The sequence below is a fragment of the Leptopilina boulardi genome, unplaced genomic scaffold, assembly GCF_019393585.1.
Source record: "Leptopilina boulardi isolate dan_hultmark-lab unplaced genomic scaffold, ZJU_Lbou_2.1 LbouV2_214, whole genome shotgun sequence".
Classification (NCBI taxonomy): domain Eukaryota; kingdom Metazoa; phylum Arthropoda; class Insecta; order Hymenoptera; family Figitidae; genus Leptopilina; species Leptopilina boulardi.
In genome coordinates, this window is record NW_026137768.1 from 3,811,450 (window position 1) to 3,827,517 (window position 16,068).

Below are 16,068 nucleotides of genomic sequence, written 5' to 3' on the forward strand. Positions count from 1 at the left end.
AAATATCATCAACAGGTTGCCTTGTTTGTAATAAATATAACCTTGAGAGGCATTAAATTCAAAATTTCGAACGATCAATGTCCTTCCGTAAAAGAAATCAATAGGATAAACGGTCCAGAGGAAAGAAGCATTTATTTCTCCTGTTTCTGAGATCTGATTGTATACATATGGACATTGATCGTCCTGGACTCAACTCCTTCCAATTTTTCTTGACAATGCGATCATGTGTTGATTCCTATATTTTTTTTATCAGAAAAATATAATTTCCCATTTGGAATAATCGATTAAAGTTTAATTAGTTTAAATGACAGGTGGCGCAATATCTTTCATAATAGAAATTTACACAAAAATTACAAATTGATCCCAAATTAATAATTTTTCAATTTTTATTGTTTTCATTTATTATAATTATTTTTTATTATTTTCATTATTTTTAGTTTTGTTTATTATTGTTAATTATTTGGTATTTATTATTAGTATTATTTATTATTATTATTTATTATTATTATTATTATTTTTGCTATTATCAGCTATTATTAATTATTTATTATTATTATTATTATTATTATTATTATTATTATTATTTTAGAACTAAAAAACTGATACATTTACTTGGATTAATTTTTTTTAAATGTGTCTAAAATTGATAATTTAATAATAGAAAATTTTAATTTTTCATTTCTTTTATATATTTGTATAAATTTATTCTGCAATTTACCTTCATACGGCTTTTATTTATAATGGATAAATAATTTGGATAATTATGTCATAATTACTGATAATGCTTGAAAATGGTTTAAATTTCTCAAAAAGGAATTTCCACTTTTATAGTATTTTTTTAGATTATTTTTTTTACCAGTGAATAATAAAAAGGAATTTGAAATATTAAAAAAATATATATAAATAATAATAATGTATATTTAAGATTGTCTTATTTGAGTTTCTTGTTTAAAAATGAGTTTCTTGATTCGAAACATTCCCGCTAAAATCAATGTCCCGACACAAGCGCAATCCATCCCCACCAAGGAACTAGTGAGAATCTATCCCTCGCTTGTTGCAAACGCACCTTCCAGTGCTCATTGTCATGGCATAGCATGACGTATAGGTGACAATATTTTTTTTTCAAGGCAAATTGGAAAGATGTCATCGTTTGTGGAGTTTAGTGAACGGGATACGTGATAGTTGTCAATATTGTTATAAAAAAAAAAAGTGTTATATTCCAAAATCAAAGAATATTGTACGCGTTATTGTGTTATTATTTTTTTTATTCTCGTCGCAGCGCGAATGACAGATCAAGTTTACACCTGCGGATGTGGTTTTCGTCGAAAGAGGACGACAATTGTCCGACGACGACGAAATGAAAAAGTTTACATTTAAGTCAGTACTCGATAATTTTCGTTCGTCGGTCGCTCAGCAGGCAAAGCCCGAGCAGGAAATTGTTGAAAATTTACGCGCTGAGAATTTTCAACTTAAAAAAACATTCAGGCATGGTTTCCCCTATCAACCAACTGCACTTGCATTTGATCCAGTACAAAAATTACTTGCAATTGGCACTAAATCGGGATCCCTACAAATTTTGGGACGACCTGGTGTCGATATTAATGTATCGCATGATAATTATGCCGCCGTGACACAACTTCAATTTATAATAAATGAAGGTTCACTTATCTCCGCAACGGCAGACGACGCACTCCATTTATGGAGCTTCCGACAAAAAATACCGCAAATTGTTCAGAGTTTAAAATTTAATAGTGAACGTATAACATGCATGCATCTTCCATTGCAAAGCAAGTGGTTATATATTGGTACGGAACGTGGGAATATTTATTTTCTACACGTGGAGACATTTGTTATATCGGGATATGTTATTAATTGGAATAAGGCAATAGAAGTTACACGAAAAACACATCCGGGAGCTGTTGTACATTTAAGTGATCATCCATTGGATTTGGGGAAAATTTTAATAGGTTATGAATCGGGACAAGTTGTTTCTTGGGATCTTAAGGGTAAAATAGCGGAATTTCGTTGTCAGACAGATAAACCCCTTAGATCAATATCGTGGCATCATGAGGGTAAACAGTTTATGTGCAGTCACACGGACGGCTCACTTTCGACGTGGACTCTTCGTCAGGCAAAACCGACGAATCTTACATTTCCACATGCAAAAGTTCTCAAGGATGGGGAACCTGAACCATGCAGGACTATTCAAAAAGTCGAATGGAAAATATCAAAGTCAAGTGAGTCATTTATTGTGTTTACAGGTGGTTTGCCAGTGGAGACAACTGGAAGAACTCCAAGCATCACGGTCATTCAGGGCAAGACCACAACTGTCCTCGAAATGGAGCACAATGTTGTGGATTTTATAACATTGTGTGAAAGTCCCTGGACGACTGATTGTCAAGAACCATATGCAGTGGCAGTATTATTGCAAAGTGATTTTGTCGTGATAGATTTATTGAGCCCTGGATTTCCCTGTATTGAAAATCCCTATCCAATGGACATTCATGAATCTGCTGTTACTTGTTGCGCATATTTTGCCGACTGTCCTCCAGATCTTGTGCCCGCTTTTTATTCAGTTGGATCAAAATATCAAAAACGTAGTGGTTTCAGCGAAAAAGATTGGCCAATATGCGGCGGTGAATGGAAACCAAATTCAAGTAGTTACAGTGAGATTATACTCACGGGACATGCGGATGGGAGTATTAAATTTTGGGACGCATCGGCGGGTACATTGCAAGTTCTTTATAAGCTCAAAATATCGAAATTATTTGAGAAAAGTAAATCGAGAAGTATAGAGGGCGAGGAGGATCCATTGGCAATTCAAATGATATTTCTTTGTCCGGAAAGTAGGAAATTGGCAGCGGCAACCGTTGGTCGTCATGTGATTTTGTTCAAGTTTAAAAAAATTGAGAGTACCTCGGAGGTTGTGATTTTAGACATAAGTTTTGAAGATAAGGACCTGGCACTGGAGTCTGGAGTTTATATGGGATCGCCAGTTAAGGAGACAAACCCTCTTTTGGACGATAGGGCAAAAGATGGTGAAGGGCCATTGAGAGTGAAAACGGGAATGCAAAAACGAGCACCTGGATTTCAGGCGAGCCTCATTTGTGTGACCCTCGGGCCGGACGGAGAGCAGACTGAGTACATTTCAGCCTTGAGCCTAAACTCCTCGTACGGTTTGCTCTCTTATGGTAACGAGTCGGGTCTTGTTGTTATCGACATTGTACAAAAAGTGTCCCTCCTCGTAGTGAGTACAAGTGATCTTGGTATGTCGGTTGATTCAAGTCGAATACTACGTAGTCCAAAAAAGCAGGACGAAAGACGCGATGAAGATCGAATTCGAAGTCCTAGTGCCGATACAAATCAAGTGAATTTCACAGTCTTCCCGGAAAATAAAACAGAGGCAGATAGATTTGAGAGCTCGTTGCAACGTTCACCGAGTTCAAGTATGTCGTCCTTGGAGAACATTTCCCATGAAACCATCAGCTGCCTTATATTTGCCGATTCCTACACGAAAAAAGATTCCATTGCCTTACCGACATTATGGATTGGCACGACTCTGGGCTCGGTGCAGCCCATCATGTTCAACATGCCTACCTCAGGTGAGAGACTCGCACAACCTGTGATTATTCCTACTTCCAAACTAGGAGGCACGACCTTCAAATTGAAAGGCGCCATCTTGACGATGTCGTTTTTGGATTGTAATGGAGCGTTGATGCCCTACTCGTACGACTCTTGGAAGGATGACAATACTGAAAGTAGTCGAGATCGAAGCAAGAGCCGGGGAAACCTGGCAAACACGAGACTTCCCTCGTTCGCGAGCCCAGGATTTGAAGATAGGCAATTTGTTGTTATTGCCTCGGAGAAACAGGCCAAGGTCATTGCTCTTCCCTCGCAGAATTGTGTCTATGGACAGCAATTGGCTACCACGAACATTGTTGTCAAGGCGGAGATAACATCGTTAAAGGACAGTGTCTGTCTTGTTTGTTACGTTTCCAATGGCCATGTAACTAGCTACAGTCTGCCGAGTTTAAGGCTTCTCATAGATGTAGATTTTCTACCGTTGACGAATCTCAGAATTGTGAAAACCCTCTGCTTCAGTAACAGGGGCCACGGCTTGTATCTTTCATCGCCATCTGAAATTCAAGAATTCACTGTCTCCAGTGATTATTGTGGCGAAATAACGGACATGACTGGTGATTTATTTCTCACTCAGGAAATGCCCGAACAGCCAAAGGAGAGTTTCTTTAAAGAATTATTTAGAGGTGGCTCCAAGAGTCTCGATAGAGAGGAATTATTTGGCGAATCAAGTGGAAGATCCTCCAAATCATTGGTGAAACATATGGTTGGACCAAATGCAAGTGTTGAGAATTTACGCGAGAGAGCATCAACTGCCACTAGTGATGTTGCAAAGGCCCATCAAATGGTGATGGAGAGAGGTGAAAAATTAGGTGAACTCGAAGAAAGAACAGCAAGAATGATGAACGAGGCAGAAGGATTTTCTCAATCAGCTCATGGATTGATGCTCAAATACAAGGATAGAAAGTGGTATCAACTGTGAGAATACGATGTTTTTCATATATTAATATATGGGTGTGTTCTAATCGCATTTCCAATTTCAAAAATTGTTTTTTGGTAATGTTTGCGACCACCTGACTCTCTACCTACCCCCACCACCCTAAATTTAAAAAAAAAACACGTTCTGTAACTGTTATTCTGGTGACATAACTGTTGTAGAACATGTAAAATTGTAGCTATTCCGTAACCGTGTTACATAAATGTTATAGAACTTGAGTGTAACAAAGTTTACGTGCGTGCGTCCCCGCCTGACGCCGCCAGTTCCCGCCATTTTAACGAATCGAATCAAAAAAAAAAAAAAAAAAAACGATTCTGGATTTCTTGTAGATTTATTTTAGTTGTAAAAGTGCTCTAACAATTTTCAAGGATTCTTTGATATTTCAACTTGGAAAGAGATAACGAGGAAAAACGGAGAAAGGACAATTTATTCGGCTCTGCTTGAAAAAGACAATGGTAAGAATTTTTTTTTCAATACTTTAACTCGATCATTTTATATATTAAATTCAATTTAATAAATTACTACAATAATAATAATAATTATTATTTTTTTATAATAATAATAATTATTATTTTTTTATAATAATAATAATTATTATTATTAATTATTAATGAATGTGAAAGTCGAAATAATTTTGAAAACTTTCAAACATTGTTTTTTGAATAATAATATTGATGAATGTTATTTTTACCACACTTTACGTTCTTGCAGATTGTGACTTGCTTATCAAGAAAAAAAAAGTTATAATTAAATTTCAGGGATTGCAATAATTGAAATGAAATGCCAAAGATTATTAAGCCTTCAAGGACAATTGTTCTTAGAAATAATACAAATACTATTAAAAAAAAAATTGCATAATATGAAAATTTATATCGTTAATGAAAAAAAAAATTTTAATCGAATAAAACTTTTTTTTATGCAATTTTTTTTTTAATTTTAGAATATTATATTTAACTGATACAAATATAATCTAGTTAAATTTTTCCTTAGCAATTTTAATATAAATTATTAATTTTGTTATTAAATTTAATATAATTAGTTTATAAATTGAATAAATAATTTTTATCGAAATATATAAACGCATATTATACACAGGGTGATTTTTATGTTCCGGATCCCCTAAAAAAATTTTTTTTTTAATTCCACTTTTTTTTGTTTAAAAAACGAAAAAAATGTTAGGTGATCCGCAACATAAAAATCAGCCTGTATACAACAATAAATAATAGTTAGTTTTTTTTAAGTTTGTGGGAAAAATAATTGTAAAACTTTGTAATAAGTATACACAATGGAAACATAAATCTTAATCTTAAAAACAATAAATAATATAATAACAATAAATTATATTATATTATGTTATTTTAGAAAAACGAGAAAATAAAATGTAAATAGTGTAGTGTAAATATGGCTGCATCTGGACAAGAAACAAATATTTTTTATTGTCAAAGAAATAAAATTCTATTCTATATTATATTATTATATAATAACTAGGTAGCGTTATTATTACTATCGAAATAAAATATTTTACGCAGAGCACATAATAATAAAAATAATAATAATAATAATAACTATAATAATAATAATATATAAAATAAATGATTTCAACGTATTTTTTTGAAAAATTGTTTTATCATTTTAATTGTTATTGAATTATCAATTACATGTGTATCTGAATTTCCATTTCCGTGTTACTTAAAATTCAATAGCAGGAATTGATAATTACTTGGCGTACAAGTTGTTAAATTTTCATTATGTATTTCTAACAGTATACAATCAAATTGATGATTACAGATATTTAAAATTTTAAAGAATATTACTAATAATTGTGTTTTCATTTTTTTTGAAATAATGTTTTCACATTCTTAAAAATATATAATTTGAGATAAAAGAATGAAAAATAAAAAAAAGTAATTATTTTTGGTCTTTTAAAATTCTTGAGATATGTATGTTGTTCTAAATTCTAATTTTAACAAAAATTTCGTTTAAAGCTATTGTAAAAAGAAAAATTAAATTTAAGTAGGAAAACGAGTGTAAAAATAAAATTATTCATCATAAAAATGATTTTTTCTTCGTCTCGCACTTCACAATATTATTTATTTAGAGTAAAAAAAAAATTGTGATTTTTTATGAAATTGGGTATTTAATAATTTTTGCGTATATTTATTTATTATTAATTATTAATTATTAATTATTATTATTATTATTATTATTATAAAAATATTTATTTTATTATTTGACTTGAATCTTTATTTTAGAATGTTTAAATGGAAAATAAAATATAGTGAATCGTAGTCAGCGATTTCAAACACCTTTAAATATCAAGTTCTATAAAAATCCAACTAAAAATAAAAATAAAATATTTTCATGAATCATTATTATTTTTTAATTTGTTTTATATGACAAATAAAATCGAAAAATTTTATAATAAATTATACAATGTTAAAATATCCCTAGAGAGGATGGCTTAAATGATTTGAAACTTTTCGAATATTTCAAAAATATATCACAATTTTTCCACCCTAATTGAAAGAAGATTTTGGGGTGAGACACTAAGAAAAAAAAATTTTTTTTTTGGGACACCCTAATAACCACTAAACTTTTTTTCTGTAGATGATTTTTTTTTTCACTTTATAAGAAACACTACATACTTCATATAAGACTCGTATTTCATATATATATATGTACAAGCCGTTACCTCTATTTCACAAGTTTTTTTTTTTTTTTTTCTTAACACCTTTAAAATTATTAACTAAAATATTTCAACTCGAATATACAAAATAAATATTGCAGAAGAGATAATAAATTTTTAAAATTGTTATTTTCAGTCTGCTTTTAAAAGATTGGATACTTTTTCTTTTTTTTTTTTGTCAAGAAGAAAAAAAATAGCTGCGACAACTAACTCGATAGTTATTACACCGATAGCAATTTATGTGAATTTATTTTTATTTTATTTATTAATTTTTACTATTATTTTATTTCACTTTTATGTAATTAGCGAATCACATTAGCGTTGACAGCTGGTAATTAATTATCCTTATAATAGTCATTGAGTTAGCTAACTTGGAATTATATTTTTTTCCCTGTTAAAAAATTTAATATGAAAATCAAATTTTATTCAATATTGACAAGTATGTAAATGTGCATTAAAATTATAAAATATTATCCAAGTGTATTGAAAGCTTTTATTATAATTTCGAATTTTCACATTTTTTTATTATTCTTCAATAAAACATGCTTTTAACATTAACATTAAAAATATTTATAGGTAATAATTTTGTAATTTATTTTTTTGAATTTAATTTTTATTAAGATTTTTTCATCATTCTTTTCGTGTTTTTCTTTTATAGAGAATTAAAACTGTAGAATTCGTCGACAGCTATCTTGAAATACGACCAATCCTGGGAAAATAAGATGAAAAGAATTTATTTTGAAGAACTCTTAAGACTATTAAAAAAAAAAAAAAAAAAAATTGAAGAAAATTTTTCTGAGAGTGCTGTTGTAGGCAAATAGAAGTAGTTATTGAGTCATTTGTGGGAACTGGCTAGTGATGACAATAGTGGGATTGTAGCTGTACCAAAGTCGATTTTGGAGGACTCGTAAAATCGAGATCACTCGTAAGGTATTTTTAGAAACAATAAAGTGTAAAATATATTCGTTATTGAAAAAAAAGTATTGATTTAATATCTCATAAGAAAGAAAGTAACGAAAAGAGGCAAAAGTCTAAAAAAAAGAAAGAATTCAGCTCAATTGCGTTCCAAGTGATATATTTAATTTACTACTACTACAACTACAACCACTCTTACTACTACGCCTTGGAATAAATTTGTTTTTAAGAACAGGGGAACCTAATGTAGGTCAGAGGGTTCAAATGTAGATCAATATCCATTTTTGAGGTCAATTGGCTTCATTGTCTGCGATAGTTGTTAATAATACTGAAATTATTTATATTCACTTGAAGTTTTAATCTTTTATTTATTTTCAGTAGATATATTTTTTCTGGATTTTCTCCTCTATCACATTTTCCTCTATTTTTGTTTTGTTTTATTTTTACCCTTTTCTATAAAAAATTGTATTTTTTTTTTAAATTTTTATTTGAAAAAAACAACATTCACATATTTGTTTTATCTAAATTACAGATAACTGAAATTTCCCTTCAATTTGAATGACACTACCTTATATATTTATTACATGAGCGTGACTATCTCTGTTTATCAATTCAAGTTCATTGACAGGAAATGTATTTTAATATTTTATTATTTCACATGACTTGTTCATATACGATAAAGACAATAAAATTACGCTTGAATTGAGCTATTCTGCCTTTTGTGGAAAATATATTAATATTGAAAAAAAATATATAAAAATTATTTAAAACTAAAATATTTAAAAATACCAAAAAAGAAAGTGAATATATTTTTACACAAAATTGAAAAGAAAATGTTTATTAAAAAAAGATGAATATAATAATTAGAATTAGTAAAAATGAAATTTGAATTTCAGGCTGCATTTACAGATATATAAGATTCCACGGATCCAGGTTTTCAACTTTCTTCAGTTATTAGTGGAAGCGATACGGATATCAAGTTTACAGGATCGTTCTACACGATAGACTGATAATTATAAGACAATTTTTTCTCAAAAGGTATGTGTGTTTTTTTTTTTAATTTAAAAATAATTGCCGTTAAAGAAAAATAGCGACAATATTAATGAGCCAAAAGTTTTGAACGAAATTTTTTTTTTGCAACTTCGAATTTTATTACAAAATATTGTTTTAAATATCCAAAAAGAAGTTAATAATTTAATTTACTGTTTTATTTTACAATTATAATTTTTAATTAAATTTAAAAAAATTTAAAACGAATTTAAAAATTCGTTCATTTGAACGTTCAAAACTTTTGGTTTTTATTTTTGAAATTTAGGATTTGAAAATATTTCCGAGATTAATTTCATTAATTACTTCCAGACTTACTTCTTCAAACAAAAAAAAAAAAAATTAATAATAAACAAATAAATAAATAATGAAATAATAATAATAAATCCTACGCTTGTGAAACAAGTGCTAGTTAGGATGTTTCTGTTTTCCTACTTTTGGTCGAATTTGTTTCTACATGTGCGAAGCATCGACGAATTTTCTTATAACTTTATCGAGCTTCAACGTGTGTATTTCTCGTTCTCTGACCTATCAAAAATTAACGTAGAATTATCTAAAAGGACCTAACTCCTCATATCAGAAACTCTGCCAGTATTACCAACACGAGACGTTCACTAGCCTTTTGAAGGTATTTAATATTTATTTTTTTAAAAATTATTTTACAATATAATAAATATAAAGATTAATTTTTTATATAAATATAAAATATAAATAAATAATTTATAAATAAGATATAATATAATATATGAAATTGTTTTTAAATGAAAATAATATAAGATTATAATAAATAGAATTGGTAACTTTTTTTTCGCCTTTAAAAACAAATTATATAGTTGGTATGTAATAGTTTTCTATGAAAAGTAAATAATTTATATTTTTTTTCTTTGAATTTCTAACGCACAGATTCTAACTACTACCAACTTTATAGTTTGTAGTAAAAAAAAAAAAAAAAAAAAAAAAAAAATTCTTTAATGACAGTAATGTAGAGAGGAAGAGACGTATAAAGGCACGAAGAGGAGGGTCAAATCATTAAAGAGTATTCATTTTATAATAAAATTTCAAACAATCAGACTGATTATTTAAGAAATTCAGTTCTGACAAATAATTAGTAACTTCAAGTTTTTTAATAAAATATAAAATAAAAATTAGAAAAACCAGTTTCGAATTTTTAAAAACTTCTTATATGGGTTGTAATTTAATGAATTGACATTAAATTAATTATAAAATTAATAATAAAATTAATATTAATTAATTATAAAAATAATATTAATATGAAAATAATTAAATTATTATTTAGCTAATTAAATGCATTTAAATTAATTAAAATAATAATTACTAAGATTTTCGATTATCATCTCTATTAATAATTGATTAAAAAAAAATACTTTTTTATTTAAGGATTAACGCCACTCTAGAATGCCGTATTTTTGTAAAATTTTTTTTTTCGATATCTATAAATAGAAATAAAAATTCGTGTAAAGAGGTTTAATATTTGACTGAACATTTTAAATCAAAATAGCGGAGCCATATACATGATGGTGCTTCCGGTGAGCGGACAGTCTGTTGTAGACTGTAAATTTTAATGAAAAAAATGAAAAAATATTTTTATTATTTTTTTTATTTATTATTATTTACGGAGCCATGTAAGATAATTAAAAAATATTGATTTTTGTGAAAAGTAGTGCGCATTTAAATAGAAAATTTCAATTTTCCAAGAAAAATCGTCTGGAAAATTATTTAGTTTACAATTTTTAAAGATTATGTGAGGACTAGAAAAACAAATAAATTATTTAAAAAAATTTTTTAAATCTAGAGTGGAATTATCCCTTAATTATTAAAAACAACGTTTTTTTTAAAACTAGAAATAAAATCGCTAATCAATAAAATATTAATTTTGAATGATAAAAAATGAATTTTTTTTTTTTTGTAGACATTCTCCTAATATTATGGTGTCTCAAAGTGGCCTCTTCCAATTTTCCGGACCGCGGACCGGCAAAGATCAAACCTTACTCAGGAATCTTTCAACTGGTATGCTGGCTGGTCTCAAAATGAACAGTTAAAAAACAAAGAATTTTTCAATTTATCGTAATTATAGTCTCTGTGAAGTCAGAAAAAAAAATGGCGGCAATTGTGAAGAAGCACATGTTTCACTGAATATCACACACAAATGAAAAAAAAAAATAATAAATTAAAAACATTAGGTGCTCCAAGTATTAAATTGAGACCAGCCGACTCGTTTAACGCATCCGAGTATAATATTTTAATATTTTAATCGCACAAAAAAAAATCCAACACACGTTGTTGGAATTCTCAGCGAAGCACAAACTCGGATAAAATGAATGGTGGGCGACATGTGTCGAATTCCTGTTTTTATTCTCAGGGTGTCTTTGACTCTATTGAGAAAACTGTTAAAAGAAAGTCATGTTTGTTATAGATATGTGTGTGAAGTTTTCAAATTTCCAATATTGAAAGTCAATAGATTCAAATAGGGTTCCTGTGTGTCTCCGGCTTGATAAGATCACGGATCAAACATGAATCTTCACTCAGGAAATTTTAGCGAAATGCCGGCTGGTCTCAAAAAAAAAAAAAAAAAAAAAAAATAATAATAAAATAAAAAAATTCGTCATTTTTAAGATAAAAAGCGTATACATACATGTATGTATATGCAGTTATAGTACGCCAATTTTAAAACAAGCGTAGTAGGGCGTCTTAACACGTTCACCAACGCGACATTTCGGTAGGTGTCTTTTCAAGTGGCATGTACCCGGTTGGTTTCCACAAAAAAAAAAAAAAAAAAAAAAAATACGCGCAAAAAAAGTAAAGAAAAGGGGATTTTTCTCTTCCACGTCAGGTACAAGCCGCCATGGTGAACGTGTTGACTTTTTAAAATGAATTGTTAAATAAGTGCAATATTTAAATTGTTATTAGATAAGATTATTTAAATTGTTATGTGATTGCATTATTTAACTTGTTAGGCAATTGCATAATAAAGTCATTTCCAATTGGAAGTAAATGATTTATTATTTTCAACTGAAATTATGGGACTCATGAATTAGTTATAAAAATCATTATTTGAAATTTTCATTTGATAGAAATTCATTTAATATAATTTTCATTGAGTCGAATTTTATTTATTCAAATTATTATTTTGCGTATTATTTTCATTAAAACGATTTTCTATTTTACAGAATTTTTATACAACTGAAAATTTAATTCACAGAAATTTTAACTGTTTGAATTTTCATTTGTCAGATTTTTTATGCTGCTTGAATTTTCATCTAACATAACAGCCATTTTTATTAATTTTTATTAGGTAGAATTTTATTGCATATAATTTTCTTTTAGGCGAATTTGTATTTGTTCGAATTTTCATTTGATAAAATTTTCATAATAACCGATTTTTCATTCTACACAATTTATACTTAACCGAAAAACAAGTGAAAAATTACAGAATTTTTAATTGGTATAATTTTCATTTTGCCCGAAATTTTAAATGTCCGAACAAACAATCGACAGTAAGATTTCGACGCAATTTTTAAAATTGACCAATCACGAATTTCTTGCTAATTTCTGATTGGTCAATTTTAAAAATTGCGCCGAAATATTTTTGTAGGTTATGTTTTTTCGGTCATTTGCAATTTCGGATAAATGAAGATTTTATCAATTAGAAATTCTGTTGAATGGTTTTTTGATTAAGTATAAATTGTATAGTATGAAAAATCGGTTATTATGGAAATTCTATCAAATTAAAATTCGAAAAATTGAAAATTGGCTTAAAAAAAAATTCTATGCAATTAAATTCTACTTAATAAAAATTCATTAAAATGGCATTTTTTAAACTCATTTATTAAATAATAAATTTTTAAGAAAAAAATTTATTAAATAATAATTAAATAAAAATAATAATGTTAAATAAAAATTCGAGCGAATAAAAATTCTGACAAATCAAAATTCTGTGAAGTGAATTTTCAGTTGTATAAAAATTCTGTAAAATAGAAAATCGGTTTAATGAAAATTCTAATGCAAAATAATAATAATACGAATAAAATTCGACTCAATGAGAATTCTATCTAATAAAATTGTATTAAATGAAAAATCTATCTATTCATTTTTAGAACTTATTCATGCATTCCGAAATTATATTGATGGGTTACTTTAACAACCTAGTCATTCCTATTATTGTTTAATTAATCTTTGTACTTTAATGAATTGCTAGTCTGCTCAGTTTTTTTCTGTCTGTTAATATTATTGTTATTATTATTTTATTATAAATTTAAATTAACCGGTTTATTAATTAATCGAACAATTAATAAATTAACCGACCAATTAATAAATTAGTTGATTAACAAAATTAATTGAATGTGCGCTTAAAGGATTAAAACACTTAATGGTTGATAAAAAAAAAAAAAGAAAGGAGAAATACTGACTTTAGTCGTATTAACGGATAAACGTTGTGATTATATTGTAGAAAATAATTAGATAAAAAAAAATAATAATTTTGTTGAAAAATTGTTTATGAAAAAAAATCGTTCTAACGAGAATTTTAGAAAGAAACATTTGAAGATAAATTTTCAATCTAAGATTACTGTATGCTTTTCGGCTGTAATAGAGAATTTAGTAGTTGGGGAAAAAAAGATTAGTCATGATGATAGATTTTATTAAGAATTTTTGATTTTAAAATATTAAAAAATGAAATGAAGGTTCAATCACATTCCGCTTACATCGCGTCTCCATATTTCTACCTGAATTAGTCCTTTGGACTCTTGTTGTCAGTATCCTGTCCTCGCAATATTGGTCTGATATTTTTCAGACCCATCAGAGAGGCATCTATTTAGTTACCTATTTCGGGATTAGTCTATGGTAGTTGCCAATATTTATAGTAGTAAATTAGATGTAGTGCCATTTACTTGCATAGACAATTTTATCTTAAATCATGAAACAGTTGCAAAAAAAAAACAAAAAAAAAAAACAAACAATGTATAAACAATATATTGTTTATATATAATATATTGTTAATATTGTAATGTAATATTGTTAATATTGTATATAATATATTGTTAATATATAAACAATATAAAATGTAGACACGCTTTGTTTATTGAGACTATTGCACCTCAATTTACTTTTCAGGTTGAAAGAAAGATACTTCCTTCAATTACCAACTACTGAATGAAATCAGAAAACAAGAGAATCCACTCTTGTCAACATTTTCAAATAATTGAACGTTACGGAGATATATTTTTTTTGTTGAAAAAGGTTTTTGAATTAGAAAAAAGGAAAAAAAAATTATTATATTTTTAAAGGAAATTTGAAATGTTTTCTTGGAAGAAGTTTTGAAAATATTTCTTTTGCAGACAAGGAATGCCGAAAGCTGCTCTTATTTCTCTATTTCTTTCGCTCTCTTTTTTTTTTCTCTTTTTTAGAGCGTTTTTGTTCGATCTTGTGTTGAGAGGGGAGATCCACTGTTTGTTTCTCCCACTACCCTAAATTTGAAGCAGTTGGAGGTTGGAGAGCTCAATATAAAGCACTGGCATGCGCTCTACTGCACTGATACTGATCGAGCCTAGTTTTGGGGGACAAACACACAGAGATTCACCCACCCGTAGGCCTTTCTTTCTAGCTTTTGATGGTCCTGGCATTTTTCGACTAATGGGAAACAGTAGAAAAAACATTATTGTATTTTTTTTCCTGTCATTTATCATGTCCATTTTATATGATGTATATTTATCTTCTTTTTATTTCCGCATTCTTTCTTTTTTTTTTTTTTTTTTTTTTTTTTTTTAATATAATATTTGTTTCGCCATTCATTTTATTTCGTCCTCATTTTCATTCTTATACTTAGGAAATATTGTGTATATATAGAGAAAATATTGTATAGAATATAATTATTGATATTCGATATTGTATAGGAAAGTTGTTGCACAAAAGACTCCTGTAAATATATATCTTGAAACTAATCCAACTTAACAAGAGAAAATCATTTAAATCGATGAATAGAAATTTTAATTATTATTATAATTATTTATATTGTTGATATCATTTGTTTAATTATTATTTTTTTTTCATATTTTGTTCGAAAAATTTTTAAATATTTAAAAAAAACTATCTTTCTTGCAATAATTGACTAGAAAAATTGATTAATAAAAAAAAATTGTAATAAATTTTTTTAAATTATTCACAGAAAATAATTTTTATCGGATTTATGGTTGTAAAAAAACAAATATTCTCGAAAATATCCGAATCGTTTTTTTATGAAGTATGTTACGACTTTCGATGAGGTATTTGAACAAAAATTGTAGGTTTTTTATTAGAAAACTTTTTTTTGCATTTTAATTTCATTTTAAAATTTTTTATTATACATTTAAAATTTTGTTTTTCTTTTTGTTTAAAATTAAATTTATTTAATTTTCTTCCTATTTGATAATTGGATAAAAAAAAGTTCTGAATATTAGATAAAAATGAAATATAAACTTTTTACATTTTTTTTTTTTAACTTTTTGTAGAAAGTTTATTAACATTTTTATAAGTTTAATGTTAATTAATATTATTAACTTTTGGTTAATTTTCGTAAAATGATTTTTTGAAATTATTGAGAAGACCTATTCTATATAGGAAAAATTTAACCTTGCAGTTTGAAATTACAGAAAACTTTGATGATTTTAAAGACAAACACTGAGGGAAAAGTTTGATTTAACGCACAAATTTGTTTGTATTAACCAAACAAATGCTTTGATATCCAGTTAACCAAGTATTTAGTTGACTAAAATAAATATTTGGTTTTACTGTGAAAAGCTCAACAAAATCTGTGCAGGGAGCGCACATTGTTTAATATCCTGCTTCCAAC

General features: G+C 27.6%; 1 protein-coding gene across 3 annotated transcripts; it reads left to right on the top strand.

Moving 5' to 3' along the window:
* Window positions 1–1,042: 1,042 nt before the first annotated feature.
* LOC127279220 (syntaxin-binding protein 5) lies at window positions 1,043–14,307 on the top strand. 3 transcript variants are annotated; one of them, XM_051301453.1, is made up of 5 exons: window positions 1,043–5,031; window positions 7,921–8,192; window positions 9,074–9,215; window positions 9,537–9,852; window positions 11,155–14,307. In XM_051301453.1, the coding sequence occupies exon 1, from the start codon at window positions 1,358–1,360 to the stop codon at window positions 4,559–4,561; it is 3,204 nt and encodes a 1,067-aa protein (XP_051157410.1). In that variant the 5' UTR covers window positions 1,043–1,357; the 3' UTR covers window positions 4,562–5,031; window positions 7,921–8,192; window positions 9,074–9,215; window positions 9,537–9,852; window positions 11,155–14,307. The 3 variants fall into 3 exon arrangements, with proteins under 3 accessions (XP_051157410.1, XP_051157411.1, XP_051157412.1); XM_051301454.1 differs by having other exon boundaries at window positions 7,921–8,187; XM_051301455.1 differs by lacking the exon at window positions 9,537–9,852.
* Window positions 14,308–16,068: the final 1,761 nt, after the last annotated feature.